At 31.8% G+C, this 13,222-nt stretch overlaps 1 protein-coding gene across 11 annotated transcripts in view; it reads left to right on the top strand.

The window, feature by feature from the left end:
* Positions 1-13,222, top strand: part of LOC106616069 (myelin transcription factor 1) — a 210,764-nt gene that overhangs the window by 173,611 nt on the left and 23,931 nt on the right. For 9 of the 11 annotated variants that reach the window (XM_070109909.1, XM_070109911.1, XM_070109908.1 and 6 more), the window contains 2 exons: positions 3,180-4,512; positions 12,801-12,873. In XM_070109909.1, the coding sequence (XP_069966010.1) occupies positions 3,180-4,512; positions 12,801-12,873 (1,406 nt within the window). The remainder of the gene's footprint in view (positions 1-3,179; positions 4,513-12,800; positions 12,874-13,222) is intronic. The other 2 variants (XM_070109915.1, XM_036365932.2) reach the window with 1 other exon arrangement.

Genomic DNA, 13,222 nt, shown 5'->3' with positions numbered 1-13,222 from the left:
TTTTAAACAGTTAAAATTTAACCACGGAGACTTATTTACTTTAACAAATATATGGAGAAAAGTATTAAGTACTAAGCTTAGAAAATTTTTCGAATATTTTTATAGCATTAAAAATGGAAAATACTCTACATGTTGTTCCACAAACTAGCATACGCAAAAAATGGACCTTTATGTCAACATAACGAATTTTTTAAGCTATTTGTAGAGCAGTGCCTTTGAAAATGGTAAAAAGTAAAAGAAATTCATAGTAGGTTGAAACAAAAGATAAAATAATAAAAACTAAAGGAAAAATTATTTACGGGCGATCTGTGGTCTGGAAGAGGAAGGAGATCGGCGTGGTTGAATGTTTAAAAGCTAATAACGGTTTAACTCGATTTCCAGCAAATCTATAGTCCTATAGAAAAAAGTTATATGTCAAAGTTGTAGGTAATGAAAAGATCTACAACTTTTAAATCGCAATCTTTTGAACAAAACATCAATACATTTATTTGAAAAATTTAAATAACCAAGCTTTTGAGTTTTTGTTTTTTTATCTTATACAAATTTTTTCCTTTCATGAATTTTGGTGCAACTTAATTAGTTGACTAGTTTTCTTTTCTAGAAATTGGATAAATTTTAATTCTTGAAAATATTGTATTGTAATTAAATTTAAGGAAAGAAAAGTGATGAACTTTTTTTGTAATTTTTTGCATATGTATTTTTTCTATTTTGTCATAAAATCAGTTTCAAAATCATTAAGTCCATTTAAATATATATTCATACAATATAATAATCAAAATCCTTTTAAAATCGATTATTTTTTAGTAAGTTCAATTATGTTTACAACTAAATATATTAGTCCATAAATTCAAAGTGTTGCCTACCCAAGAAAGAAAAGGGGCAAGGATCTGCTCAAAAATTGGGTAGACTGAAAGAAAGCATTAAAAATGCCTACTTATGAGAAAGTTCAATAAAATATTTCACTTGAGATTTTGCGCATAACAACAGCAGTTGGTATTTAGGCTTCAATTTGTTTATCCTTCAATCCCTCTTCAATAAATAAAGCCATTATAGTTTCACTATATATCGTTAAAAGAATACTGACATTATTTAATATATAGTTATGGTTTTTGATCACTTAAATGGGAATCATCTTACCACATATAGTAAATTACAATATATATATATAAATATATTATAACCAGTGTGATAAAAAGTTAAGTAAAGTAATGATATTTTATGCGGTGGGAGTCACACGGAAATATTTCCTATATATTATATTACAATTTATTTATTTAGAAATGGCTTTCAATGCGAACACATCTGCATATTCGTTGTATTTGAAAACGATTCCAACATCAACCATACATTCCATAAGCGGACATTTTATAGATTTCTGTGCTATAAAATTCACTCTTTATTACGACAGAATGTCTAATAAGTTACGCGTATTTGGTCCATACACATCTAGTCACATTTGCCTATTTTATAATTTTAATGCAACTCCGTAGGTTGCAAATAACATTAGTAATATTAGTTACGTGAGCGTTTTATTGCTCACACGTTTTGCTAATAAATAATATTACTCTGGTAGGAGATTGGTAAATAAAAATTTCGCAAGCTTTTCAATTATCATTTCATACAAGATATCGCAGTAGGAAGTGACATCCGTGAGCTGAAAATTTTTCAAAAATGGACGTGGCTCCGCCCTGTAGTAGGTTTAATAAGCATATCTCAGAAACCTACCTCACATCATCACAATTTTAAATTTCATATGATTCTTTCACTTTACAGTACACATATTGAAAGCCAGTCATGTTATCGAAATAAAATTTTGCATAAAAAGTCGAAATCTAACCATAACTTTTCAAGTTCCCAGATATCCCAATATGTGAACCCCAATGCCTATGGCTCACTTTTTACCGAAAATATTGGTCAGTCTGTGAAGTACCTTACTGAAAGTCGAAGAGCATCGTGTTCTGCAATCATATGTGCCAAATTTATGCGACATAATGCTTGCTAACTTTCTAGCCGACTTTAAACCGTTTATTATGATCAATATAATTGATATATAAATGTCTTCATAAACATACTATAGTTTTACGCTGAATAAATAATTAAATCTGTCTAGTTCCCGGTTTAAACCCCTTATCCCCTTTATAAAATAATTTTCGGTTTACTGGTTGATTTTTTCCTCATATACCCAAAATATATTAAATTTAACCGCTTTGGATTGGTTGAGTTTATATCACCAATCAATACCAATATCAGGGAAATGAAGCAAAATATAGTAATGCGACTAAATGAGTATACGACCTATAATATATTACACGTTATTAAGATACCAAATATGACTGTAATCTTTTCATTCTTTCGCCCAAATATTAATGTTGAATTCTTTCGCAATATTTTTAAATATAACCATTTTTTCCAACAGCTAAAGGTGTTTCCTTGGCTTTGATTCTTGGGAGAGTAAAAATGTTCGCTTACACTCGAACTTAGAACTAGTCTTTACTTGTTTATAACCATATTTATTGTACCAGGAAGCATTTAAGTTTACCTGGGGTTTCCCCTAATCTAAATATATATTTTTCCAGTAAAAAAATTGGCTTTTGATAGAGTCTTAATAGATAATGAATTAAATTAGTTTATACAAGGCAATTCTTTTGCTCTTTTCCATGGCGCTTAAAAAAACAAAAACACCATATATATTTGGAAGATAATTTTTTTAACAAGGATACTAACAATAAAAGATCATAAAATATACAATTTTCTTGAATAAAAGTTGAAACCGTAAAATGTTTACATAGGTCTCAAGCTAAATACATTTAAGGGGTGTCATAGGCTTTTTATGAAATAATAAAATATATAAAGTGTATGTTAAAAATCCATCATACGATTATATCGCGAATACTATTACAAGAATTTTAATGAAAAATTGCTTTTTTTACTTATGTGGTTTCGGTTAAACTTTTTCATAGTTTCCTTTCTAACCTCAATATTTAAAAAAGTCTAACAGCAGGGTCTATTCCCAATTATATTATTACAATATAATAACCGCACAGAGTAGTCTTAACAAAATACAATATAATAATAAATAATTTAGCTTCTTTTTTAAAAATAGCATATTCTAAATGTTACATAATTAAACTTACATATGTATGTCGAAATATTCAATTTTAACACGAAAATATATTTAGATTCGTACCGATTTCGTCATGGCATTGTCCAAACGACCACTCACCAAGGAGACCGCTTTGGCTGAAAACAATAATAACAACAACAATAATAATCATAATAAAACCGAAGAACATGAAACGGCAGTGAAGCGTAAAAAGCGCGCCAGTCGTGATGATGAAACAGCCAATAACAATAATAACAACAACAAAAGCGATGACAAATTGTCAATGCTGCCACAGAAAAAGCGCGCTGTAAGCAGCAGCAACAATAACAATAACAGTAACAACATAAACAAAACAAACTCAACGCCGCACGACATTGCCATGTTGCAAAACTCAGTGCATAGCAGCAACAACATCACAACCACCATCTTACATTCACCAGAGCACACACCACCAGCGATGGTCAGTACAACCACACCGCCAAAAACGACCGCCGACGACCAGGACGACGAGACGCTCATACGTGAAACACAAGCAGCACTCAAAAGTCTCTCAGGCAGTTGGCCACCGGAGGCGCGCAACAATCTTTATCGTCTGCAGGATCAGGACGAGAATCCGCCACCTTTTCAGAATCTCTTCGAAGAGAAACAAAAGTATGGCACACAAACGCGACCAACTGATAAAGAAACATATTTTCAAACTGATCTCTTACGTTTCCACAGACAAAAGGAAAACGATCAGGCGCGCATCAATTCACAACACTCGGAACATACAACGTTGGATGAGCGTAAACGTACCACAGCCTTTTCGCAAGCGTCCGCCTTTAAGCCACCACACGATATCAAACGCAACGGTCTCATACCCTATCCGCCGGGCGCAACAGCTATGACATCAGTGGCGTCCTCACTACCACCACCACCACCGCCACATTATCCCATTTACAGCAACAATGACACATCGGCTGCATACCTCAGCTATCAGCCACACGCGCTGGCCGATCCCAGCACAATGTCTATGCTGCCGCCCGCGCGCCCTACGCCCACAACGCACGGCAGCAATGGTTTCGATATCGCCTCGCAAATCGGCGCTACTGATAATAAAATTACGGAGCTCAAGCCAACACTGGCAGGCAGCGTGCCGTTGCATAAGCATAATGAAACGCTTGGCGCTCCGGGTGTCGTGGGCGCCATCTCAGTTGGAGGCCCACCAACGCTGGCCGATACTAAGCACTACACCATACTACAACCGGCGGGTGTAGGCAGTCGTGCAGCGTCGGTGATGGAGGATATAGCGCGAGAGGGCGTGGTAACGGCGGTCACAGCTGTGGGCAGCAACAACAATAACGGTGGTGTTGGCGCGACGGTTAGCGTACCCCAACCGACCTACTCGCCGGGCAGCATCAATCGTGGCGGTAAGTAATTCCGCAGTGTGCCGCGCGCAACTGTACTCTTTATATATAAATAATAATATTATATTACTATTGTAGATATATGCATTTTTGTTTTAATTGAAGTCATTTTCTTTCAATTGATAATTCGGTATTCATATTTATTTGTTGTTTTTATTTGGTTTGAGGTTATGCTTTTCTGTATGATTTTTGTGCAATGAATCGGCGTATACTTGTGCTTAACTTCTTGTTGCATTGAGTTTAAACTCCAAACCATCACCAATTCGTACTCACTGAGCACCCAAGACAAACACCAACATTAGTCAGGCACATACCTACACTGCGAGAAATAGTTTAGTGTTCCAAAAATGTATTTAGAGAACTCCCTGTTTCTTAGCTAGTGTTAACTCTTCCTCAAGGTATTCTCTTTTCAGCAGATTTCATATGTGTATACTCGTATATAATATATTTACAGTTAATTTTTTCCAGGCCATTCGAGAGGTACCGAATCACGGAGCCATGGAGTTTGACAAAATATGTTTTACTTTTTAGTTTAATTCAAGATCAGCTTTTAGCTTTTAATACTTGCTTGAACCTGTTTATTTTCTTAGAATTGTGTTTTTTTTTTAATTCAAGAAATTTAGAATGATCAATTTATTTATTTTTGGGGTAAAATATTATTTCGACCCATATCAGCTTGTACTGGAGTTTAGTGATTTTATGTTGTCAATATTGTTTCCGTACTAAGTCTAAATTTGCAAAAGTAAGACAGGCTCAACGTTGCCGGAAGTTTATTTTTCTACCCAAAATATAATGGCGCTTCAAATAAAATAAAGTTGTGAGGACTTCATTCTGAAAACATCAAATTTATCATAGGAGTGTATGATAGATGGTCTATCTAGTGGTATACAGGCTCTATAGATCTAGCTAACTATTTTCTAAATTTCTATAAATTTCTCTGAAACTCGAATATAAGCAGCAGCGATGATATGAAGACCTGTCACCGTTATTATATATTTTCGAATAATATTAATTTATTTAAATATATAATACAAAACTGAAGCGTATTGATGAAATAAATAATAATAAATCGTTATACCAAGTATCAAATATAAAGCAAAAAGATCTACATTATAAATTATATTTCGAAAAAATATATAAAAAATTCAAAAATAAAGAAATTAAAAAGAATCTTACAAATTTCATAGAACAAACCATCTGAAACTGTAAACATTCTTAATAAGCAGAGATATTGAAAAAAACGAGACACAGCCAACTTCCCTATTTTGCTGACTGTAAAAGTAAACAAGAGCTTACTTATTCGAGAAATTTTAAAATAAATTAAGTTTTTCTAACAAAATTCTTATTAACTGAGCTTAAAAAATTGCATATTTGTCTTTTTAATTTAAATTTTAAAAAATTAAATAAAATCTTATGCGTTTAAGAAATAAAATTTATTTCATTTACCTTATTTTTGGAAATTGTAATTTGTTTGACGTACTTTTACTTAATTTTTTTTGCTTAATTTAAAAAAAATATACAAAATTTTTTGCTATTAAATTTTTTGGACTGTAATTATACCCTGAAAAGTGTATCTTAAGTTTCCCTCGAAGTTTTTGAAACCCAGAAGGGAACGTCGGAGACTCTACAAAATATATATATAATATATGTATATACTCAAACTAGTCCCTCAGTTTTTGCGATATCATTCTGAAATTTTGTAAAAGTTCCTTTCTTCTCAAGAAGCTGTTCATTTGTCGATATTGGCGGTTATTGTACAAGGCAAAACTACAGTTTCCGAACAAATTGTTTAAATCGCACTACCATAGCACATAGCAGCCATATAAACTGAACGATCGGAATTAAGGGGAAATCTTTTTTATTTGGAATATCTTCTCACGAAATTCACTCTAAAGCAACTATAGCATATAGCTGCCATTCAAACTGATCGATCAAAATCAAGATAAAGATATTCTTATACCCTTTTATGATATCCATATATAAAGTGTCATAACTAAGCACTAAATTGAGATACAAAACTAATTTTTACCGAACATATCGATCAGTCTGTGAGTTTTGGTATTGAAATTCGGGAAAAATATAATATATATGATAACAGCATGCACCTGTACCAAGCATAAAATAAGGTCAATACTGCCCTTAGTCGCCATATATCTAATATAAATTATTTCGAACTTGTAGAAATCTTAATGAACTGTAAGATATGTTTGTAAAGTTCCGAAAGAATCTCTTTCTAAAAATAGTGTATACTCTAGTCTGTGATTGTAAATAATGGATGCAACACTTGCTACTTTTAATCAAAATATATACGAATGTTCCGTACATCACATAACATTCGAAAATATAAAGTGTTCGGTTACACTCGAACGTAGACTTTTCTTACTTGTTTTTGTTTATATTTTGAAAAAAATATGTTTACATTTTTTTACTATTTTTAAGTAATTGGTTAATTTTTTTACTATGTGACCTCTTTTTATGCTTCCAATTTTTTCTATACAATATTCTAACAGGAAATTTAAGAAACAAATGTAATAGTAAATATTTTATCAGTTTCTACTAGCACCAAAGAAAAATGTATTGAAGTTTCGTTCTGGAAAATTGTATTTAATTGCATTTAACTTTTAGTTTAATTTTTTTTTTATTACAAAAATTTTTTCTTAATTAATTTATAAATATTTCCTTTTAAGCTTTTAGTGAAATCGAAATTAAAGCGCTAAATGCATACAAGTTTTTTAAAATGTAATTTCTACTCTGCACACCAGCTACTTAAACTTGATTACTCAAAACAAAGCTCACCTTGCCACCTTTATTGCCTTTATTTCCTCAAGACAAAGCAAAAACACACATCAGGAGCATTATAAGTGCATGTAAGAAAGATATAAAGTACACGCAGAGACACGCTCTCACGCATACACTCACACGCATGCACTCAAGTGCTGTAATAATAGAAATTGTTATCACAATCATAAGAATTGTTATTATTTGCGCATTTTGTTAGCATTTAAGCCGACACCGCACCTTTCGCCTCACACACACACACTAACAACACATAAGGACAAATCACTTGACTACTAATGCCATTGTTGAGCGCTCATTTGGCGCTTAGTTGTGGCAGAGCGCACGAAAATTGTTGGCCGAACCCTTTTCTTCGCCGCAGCTAAGACAAGCAGTACGACAGAAGCGTCATTAGTGCACATTAGACAAGTACGTGTGCTTTACAAAAACACCGCGTGTGTGTGAGAGTGTATTAGTGTGCCTATAACTACTTAGAAAATTCATCTTTTTTCCAAAATCCAACGGCAGCAGCTCAGGGAGAGAGACTAGCAGACGTTTTAGAAATTATTATTATGATGCGTGGTTTTTTGGTATTATTGAGCTGTGACTACATGTGGTGGAAAAGAGAGTGGGTGTGTGCCGCACATCGCACGAAACCACTTTCGCATATTTATTTTGTCATTATGTCGGCATTAATGCTATCAAGGATGAATGTTTAGCTGCCATTAAGCCTTAAGCCAGCTACATTAAGCACTACAACAACAAGCACAAAAACGCCAGCAATGGCAAGAACACCAGAAACAACAACTAATTGCGGAAGTAGATTTTCAAAGTAATTTCTCATGTATATGAATTTCGCTACATGCACGTGTGAGTGTATAAGTGTACACATATTCATGTAAAAGTGCGCTCGTGTGTGTTTGCTATTACTTTAGCTTTTTCGTTGCCATAATTTGAATGACTTTTTAAATAGTTTTGCACTCTCTGCCACCGCGTAGCAAGCGTCAATAATTTCTACTCCGATTTTGTTTATCCTTCCGTATGTATGTGCCTATGTGTGCATATAGCACCCACACTACTACATGTTATGAAAATAATAAGTCATTAGTTGAGGCTGCACAAGCATTGCTGCCGGCAATGCTTATTAGGCTCAGCTTTATTCTGCCTAGGTTGTGAAATTCAATACTAAGGTATTTTCACGACGGTGCGATACGTCGTATGAGTAACTTCTGCGTTGCCTACCGCTCATAGCATATTTATTTAGACATATAATTTTTGTTTTAGTGTTATAAAGTTTTGGTTTTATTTATCGTGTATGTTAAGCATAAATTAGAAGAGAAAATATCTATTTGATTGACATTTTAAGCGAAATTTTCGGTTGTGTGTTAAAATGTGCGTTTGTAGATTCGAAAGTATGCAATACGATTTAAGCCTTCATATACAAATATGCTCATATGTGACATTTTAAAATTTAGTATGCAAAAACTTTTTAAGTTCACCTCATCGATTTAATTTTATTTCAAAGGGTTTACGATATGTAGATATCAGATAGGGATAAGTCGAAGGTCGCTTTTGTAAAGTAATAGTAAATCCATTTGGAGCAAGTTTATATGCATACTCGTATACATGCGAGTTAGACTACAAGTTTTTATTTGCTAATTATTAAGAAAAAGTTTTTTTTTAACTTTTTTATATGAAAAATTTATTAAAGTATATAGTCACAATCAATTCTGATTTTAAAATCTTCTCCTTAGACAGACATTTTATTTCAAGAAAACAATACTTATTTTTTATAAGAGCATAAAAATTATATAACTGGTAAGTTTTTTTTTAACTTGTAAATTTGAATATAATTTTTTATAAAAAAAATTTCAACCACAATACTCCCTCATATACAAAATAAGCTAATGTTTTAAGCAATAGAAGACTAAAATTGTAACATGAGAAATTGCTGTTCTTTTAAAAAAAAACAATTTTAAGAGTAAAAAATTGTCTTTAAATTTATGATTTATTTACTTAAGACTACAGAACAAATTTTCTGACGAAAAAATTATATATTTTTCGAGTTATGCGCCATCTCCCTAAGCCCCTAAAAATACGAGTACATTCTCCCCTACTACAGTGATACCGGCTTTTTCCGTGCATAAAAGCTCAAAAACAAGTTTTCAGCTAGAAGATATTGGTCGAAAAAATCAAAAATTGACATAATGGCCGCGTTTAAAAAAAGTTAATTTTTACTAAAAATGTTGGTAATTTTTGGAGTTTTTGACCAGATCAAAAAACTGGCAAGTTATTGTATGGATAACTATATACAGAACACGCCGAAATTTAATAGTGATCGGATCATTTGTGTCCGAGTGACTACTCAAACAAATTCGATAAATGCTGCTTCGAGAAAAACGTGTTTAAAGATAAGCTGATGGATCTGATTGAACTGCGTAATTATACTGTAGAAGCCTGTATCTAAAATTTTTGTTTAAATATTCATTAAAAATTTTAGTATGTTGTATTTGAGGCTATAGACTATAAATATATGAAATATATATTTATTTTAATTTCACAAAAGGCATACACTTAAAAAAACTACACGCACCTATTATTCATAATTTAAAATACTGGCCAAATTATAATATTCGCCACAAAAAGTATTTTACTCTATGGAACTACAACAACCGTTGAGTTTTAATCGTGTTTAGTCTTATGACGCATAAAAAACATTAGTTTATTGTATTTATGGTTTGATTCAGAGTAGTTATAATTTTTTTTTATTTATTCATTGTCGATATATAATATTTTATTAATTTTTATATCTTTAAGATTATACTTTTTTGCATATGAAAATTGTTTGATTGTTCCTTAAAACTTTCAAATGAGAAGTAGCTGTTTTCTAAAATCTTGTTTTTATACACTGATAGAGCTAAGTCGATTAAGCTATGCTCGCCTGTATGTCCGTCTGTCTCTATTAACGCGAACTGGTCAGTTTTCAAACTATCGATCTGAAATTTTGCACACGTCCTTTTCTCCCAAAGAAGATGTTCATTTGTCGGAACAAATATCGGACGACTGAAGCATATAGCTCCCATACAAACTTAAATATCAAAAACAAGTCTTTGTACGGTAAAATTTTACATCTGACGAAATATCTTCACGAAATTCGGCATGGCAATGAAGTAATTTCCAAAAGAATTATTTAGATCGGATACTATAGCATATAGCTGACATACAAACTGAACAATCGAAATCAAGTGCTTGTATGAACCACTTCTTCATTTGACGAGATATCTATAAGTAATTTGGCGTGGATTATTGCTTAAAACAATAATCTAATCCCCGAAAAAATATTTTAAAATCAAGGTTTTGTAAAGAAACTTTTTTATCCCTTAAGGATATTATAGCGTTTTTTTTTCTTCTCTTCAGAAATTTTATATTTAAATGATTCACTATAAATATTTTTCACTATATTTTTTTTAAATGAAATTAGAATTTAATTTTGCTCAAATTTCTCTAAAGGACTCGCTTCCACAAAACATTTTTTTAACTTTTCTATGACATAATTTTAAACAAAATCAAATAAATATTTAAAATTTTTTCCTTGTTTATTAAAGTTAAACGTTAGAACTACGAAATACTACGTCAAAATGACCGGTTGCATCATTTATTTATACCATTTCCTCATGATTTTTATTAAATTTGTGTATGGAATAATATTATAGATTATTTAGTTCTTACGCTTCTAATTTTCAGAGAGAGAGACCTATTTTAAATAGGTCATCTTCTTGGTTCTAGTGTTAAAAAAATCATAACTTTTTAATATGTCTTAACAAAAACATAAATTTCTCTCGTTATAATAAAAAGTTTTGCTTTCAAAAGGTAAAATTATATATATCACATAAAATATTTCTTTATGCACTTTGCATAAAAATAATGTAATTAACATTAATTTTAATTTATTTTACATTAGCAAAGCTAGCTTTTCGTCTGAATAAATTTTTGATTTATCAACCAAATTGATTCTAGTTAAAATTTTAGCAATTTTGAAATGCTGCGTTTTTTGAATACGCTAGAAAACACCCTTTAACAATGTTACTACAAACTCCTCAAGGGTTTTCTGCATTATCTAACCATAAATGCCCTCAATAATTGGCTTTAAAAATACTCAAATTTTGAATTTAGATGTACTACCAATCTTAGCATTACATTTTTCAATACAAATTTTAAACACACTCAAAACTGGTCGCTAAAATACAAAACTAGCGCTTTTATGTAACTTCAACTTTGTACATAATGTACCATATGGGTATGTGTAGTTTATCAACTCTAAATTCTCTCCCCAATCCAACTTCAACTGTCATTTTTGCTTATTTTCATTAAATTCTAATTAGTTAAGCATTTGCAGCAGCATCTCAGGTAGTCCTAGGGCACACATACAAACACTCCCCACATACTCAAGATAATATCAACCATGCGTTGTCTGCTGGCAGCAAGCGAGTATGTCTACATGTATGTGTGTGTGTGTGAGTGATCTCAATGTTTTTCCGTGTTCTTTAACCTCACACGTAATAGACGCAAATATTTTCTAAACATTTTCTACAAACTCTTTTTTAACCTCACACTCGCAACACATTGAGAATGTCACCCTTTTCACCCCACACTAATACATGCATAAACACATATGCATAGCAAAACCTGTATGAAATTAGCAAATGTAAGCACGTCTCAGACAGATTCTTTTTTGTTTATGTTGTTTTTGTTGTTTTTCCCCTACATACTGCCACTACTGCCAAGAAATTATTTTGTAAATTTGGCTTTTTACATATATGTGTGTTTGCTTGTGTGCGTAAATAATGCAAAGCTGTTTTCCATCAAATTTTAATTTATTATTTAGGAAAAATGCCAAAAAGCACACTCGAAGCTCTCCTTGCACGGCAAGTGTTCTTAAGAATGTGCACACATATACACCTGTGTGTTTTTACATATCTGTCCAGTGTATGTATGTGTGTGTTTAGCTGTGATCTACGCGCGCTGTTTCGCTTGTCAAGTCTGCATTTGCTTACTTTTAATTAATTAAAAAGCAAAAATTAGCGACTGACTGGCAGCGCTGGGTAAATCAGCACGCACATATGAACAGACAACAACACACACATATACATACATACAACATTTGTATATACATACAAATACCTTGCAAAGCTTTCAAAACTCAAACATTGCTTCATTTCACAGCCTTTGATTGCTCATAAAATTTTAAACAGTCAGCTCATATTTCTCTCGTTATTCAAGATAAGCAAGAAGAATATTTCATAAAGTTGCCAAACGCGTGTTTATTTCGTTGTTTTTTTTTATAATTTATCTAGATTTTCTATTTTAGTTCTTTCTCAAAATTATTTCTTAGTTATTTATTTTGTAAATTATATATACTTGTATATATATAGCTGTCACTTTTGTGCTCGTCTATGTGCCTTCGTGCGTCATTTTTGGTTTTAGTTTTTATACCGTTCCTCCCACATTCGTTACAGATGGCACCAAGTGCCCGACACCAAGCTGTAACGGCCAAGGACATATCACGGGGCTTTACTCACATCATCGCAGGTACAAAACTCATGTCAAATTACATTTTTTTTAAGTAATACTGAGTTCACACTGATGAAAGTGCGTAGGTTTTTGAAGAAATGAGAAGAAGACAAGATTGCAAAGAATGCATTAAAAAAAATAATTGATTTATTTTTTCAATCTAGAAAATCTTAATTAAAAATAATTTTTGAATTTCCAATTTTCCAATTACCCCAAATACCGTACTGAAAATTAAAACAAAAATATTTTCCGATTTTGTAATTAAAAATTAAATTTTCAATCTATGGTATTAATTTCTTTCAGACAATTTTCATGCTAATAATCAGATTCAGAAAACTTTTCTACAAGCTAAATTGCTATATATTCT

This window comes from Bactrocera oleae, chromosome 5 (assembly GCF_042242935.1).
Source record: "Bactrocera oleae isolate idBacOlea1 chromosome 5, idBacOlea1, whole genome shotgun sequence".
Classification (NCBI taxonomy): Eukaryota; Metazoa; Arthropoda; class Insecta; order Diptera; family Tephritidae; genus Bactrocera; species Bactrocera oleae.
Note: the sequence above shows the minus strand (reverse complement) of the source record. Positions and strands in the feature narration are given on the sequence as shown.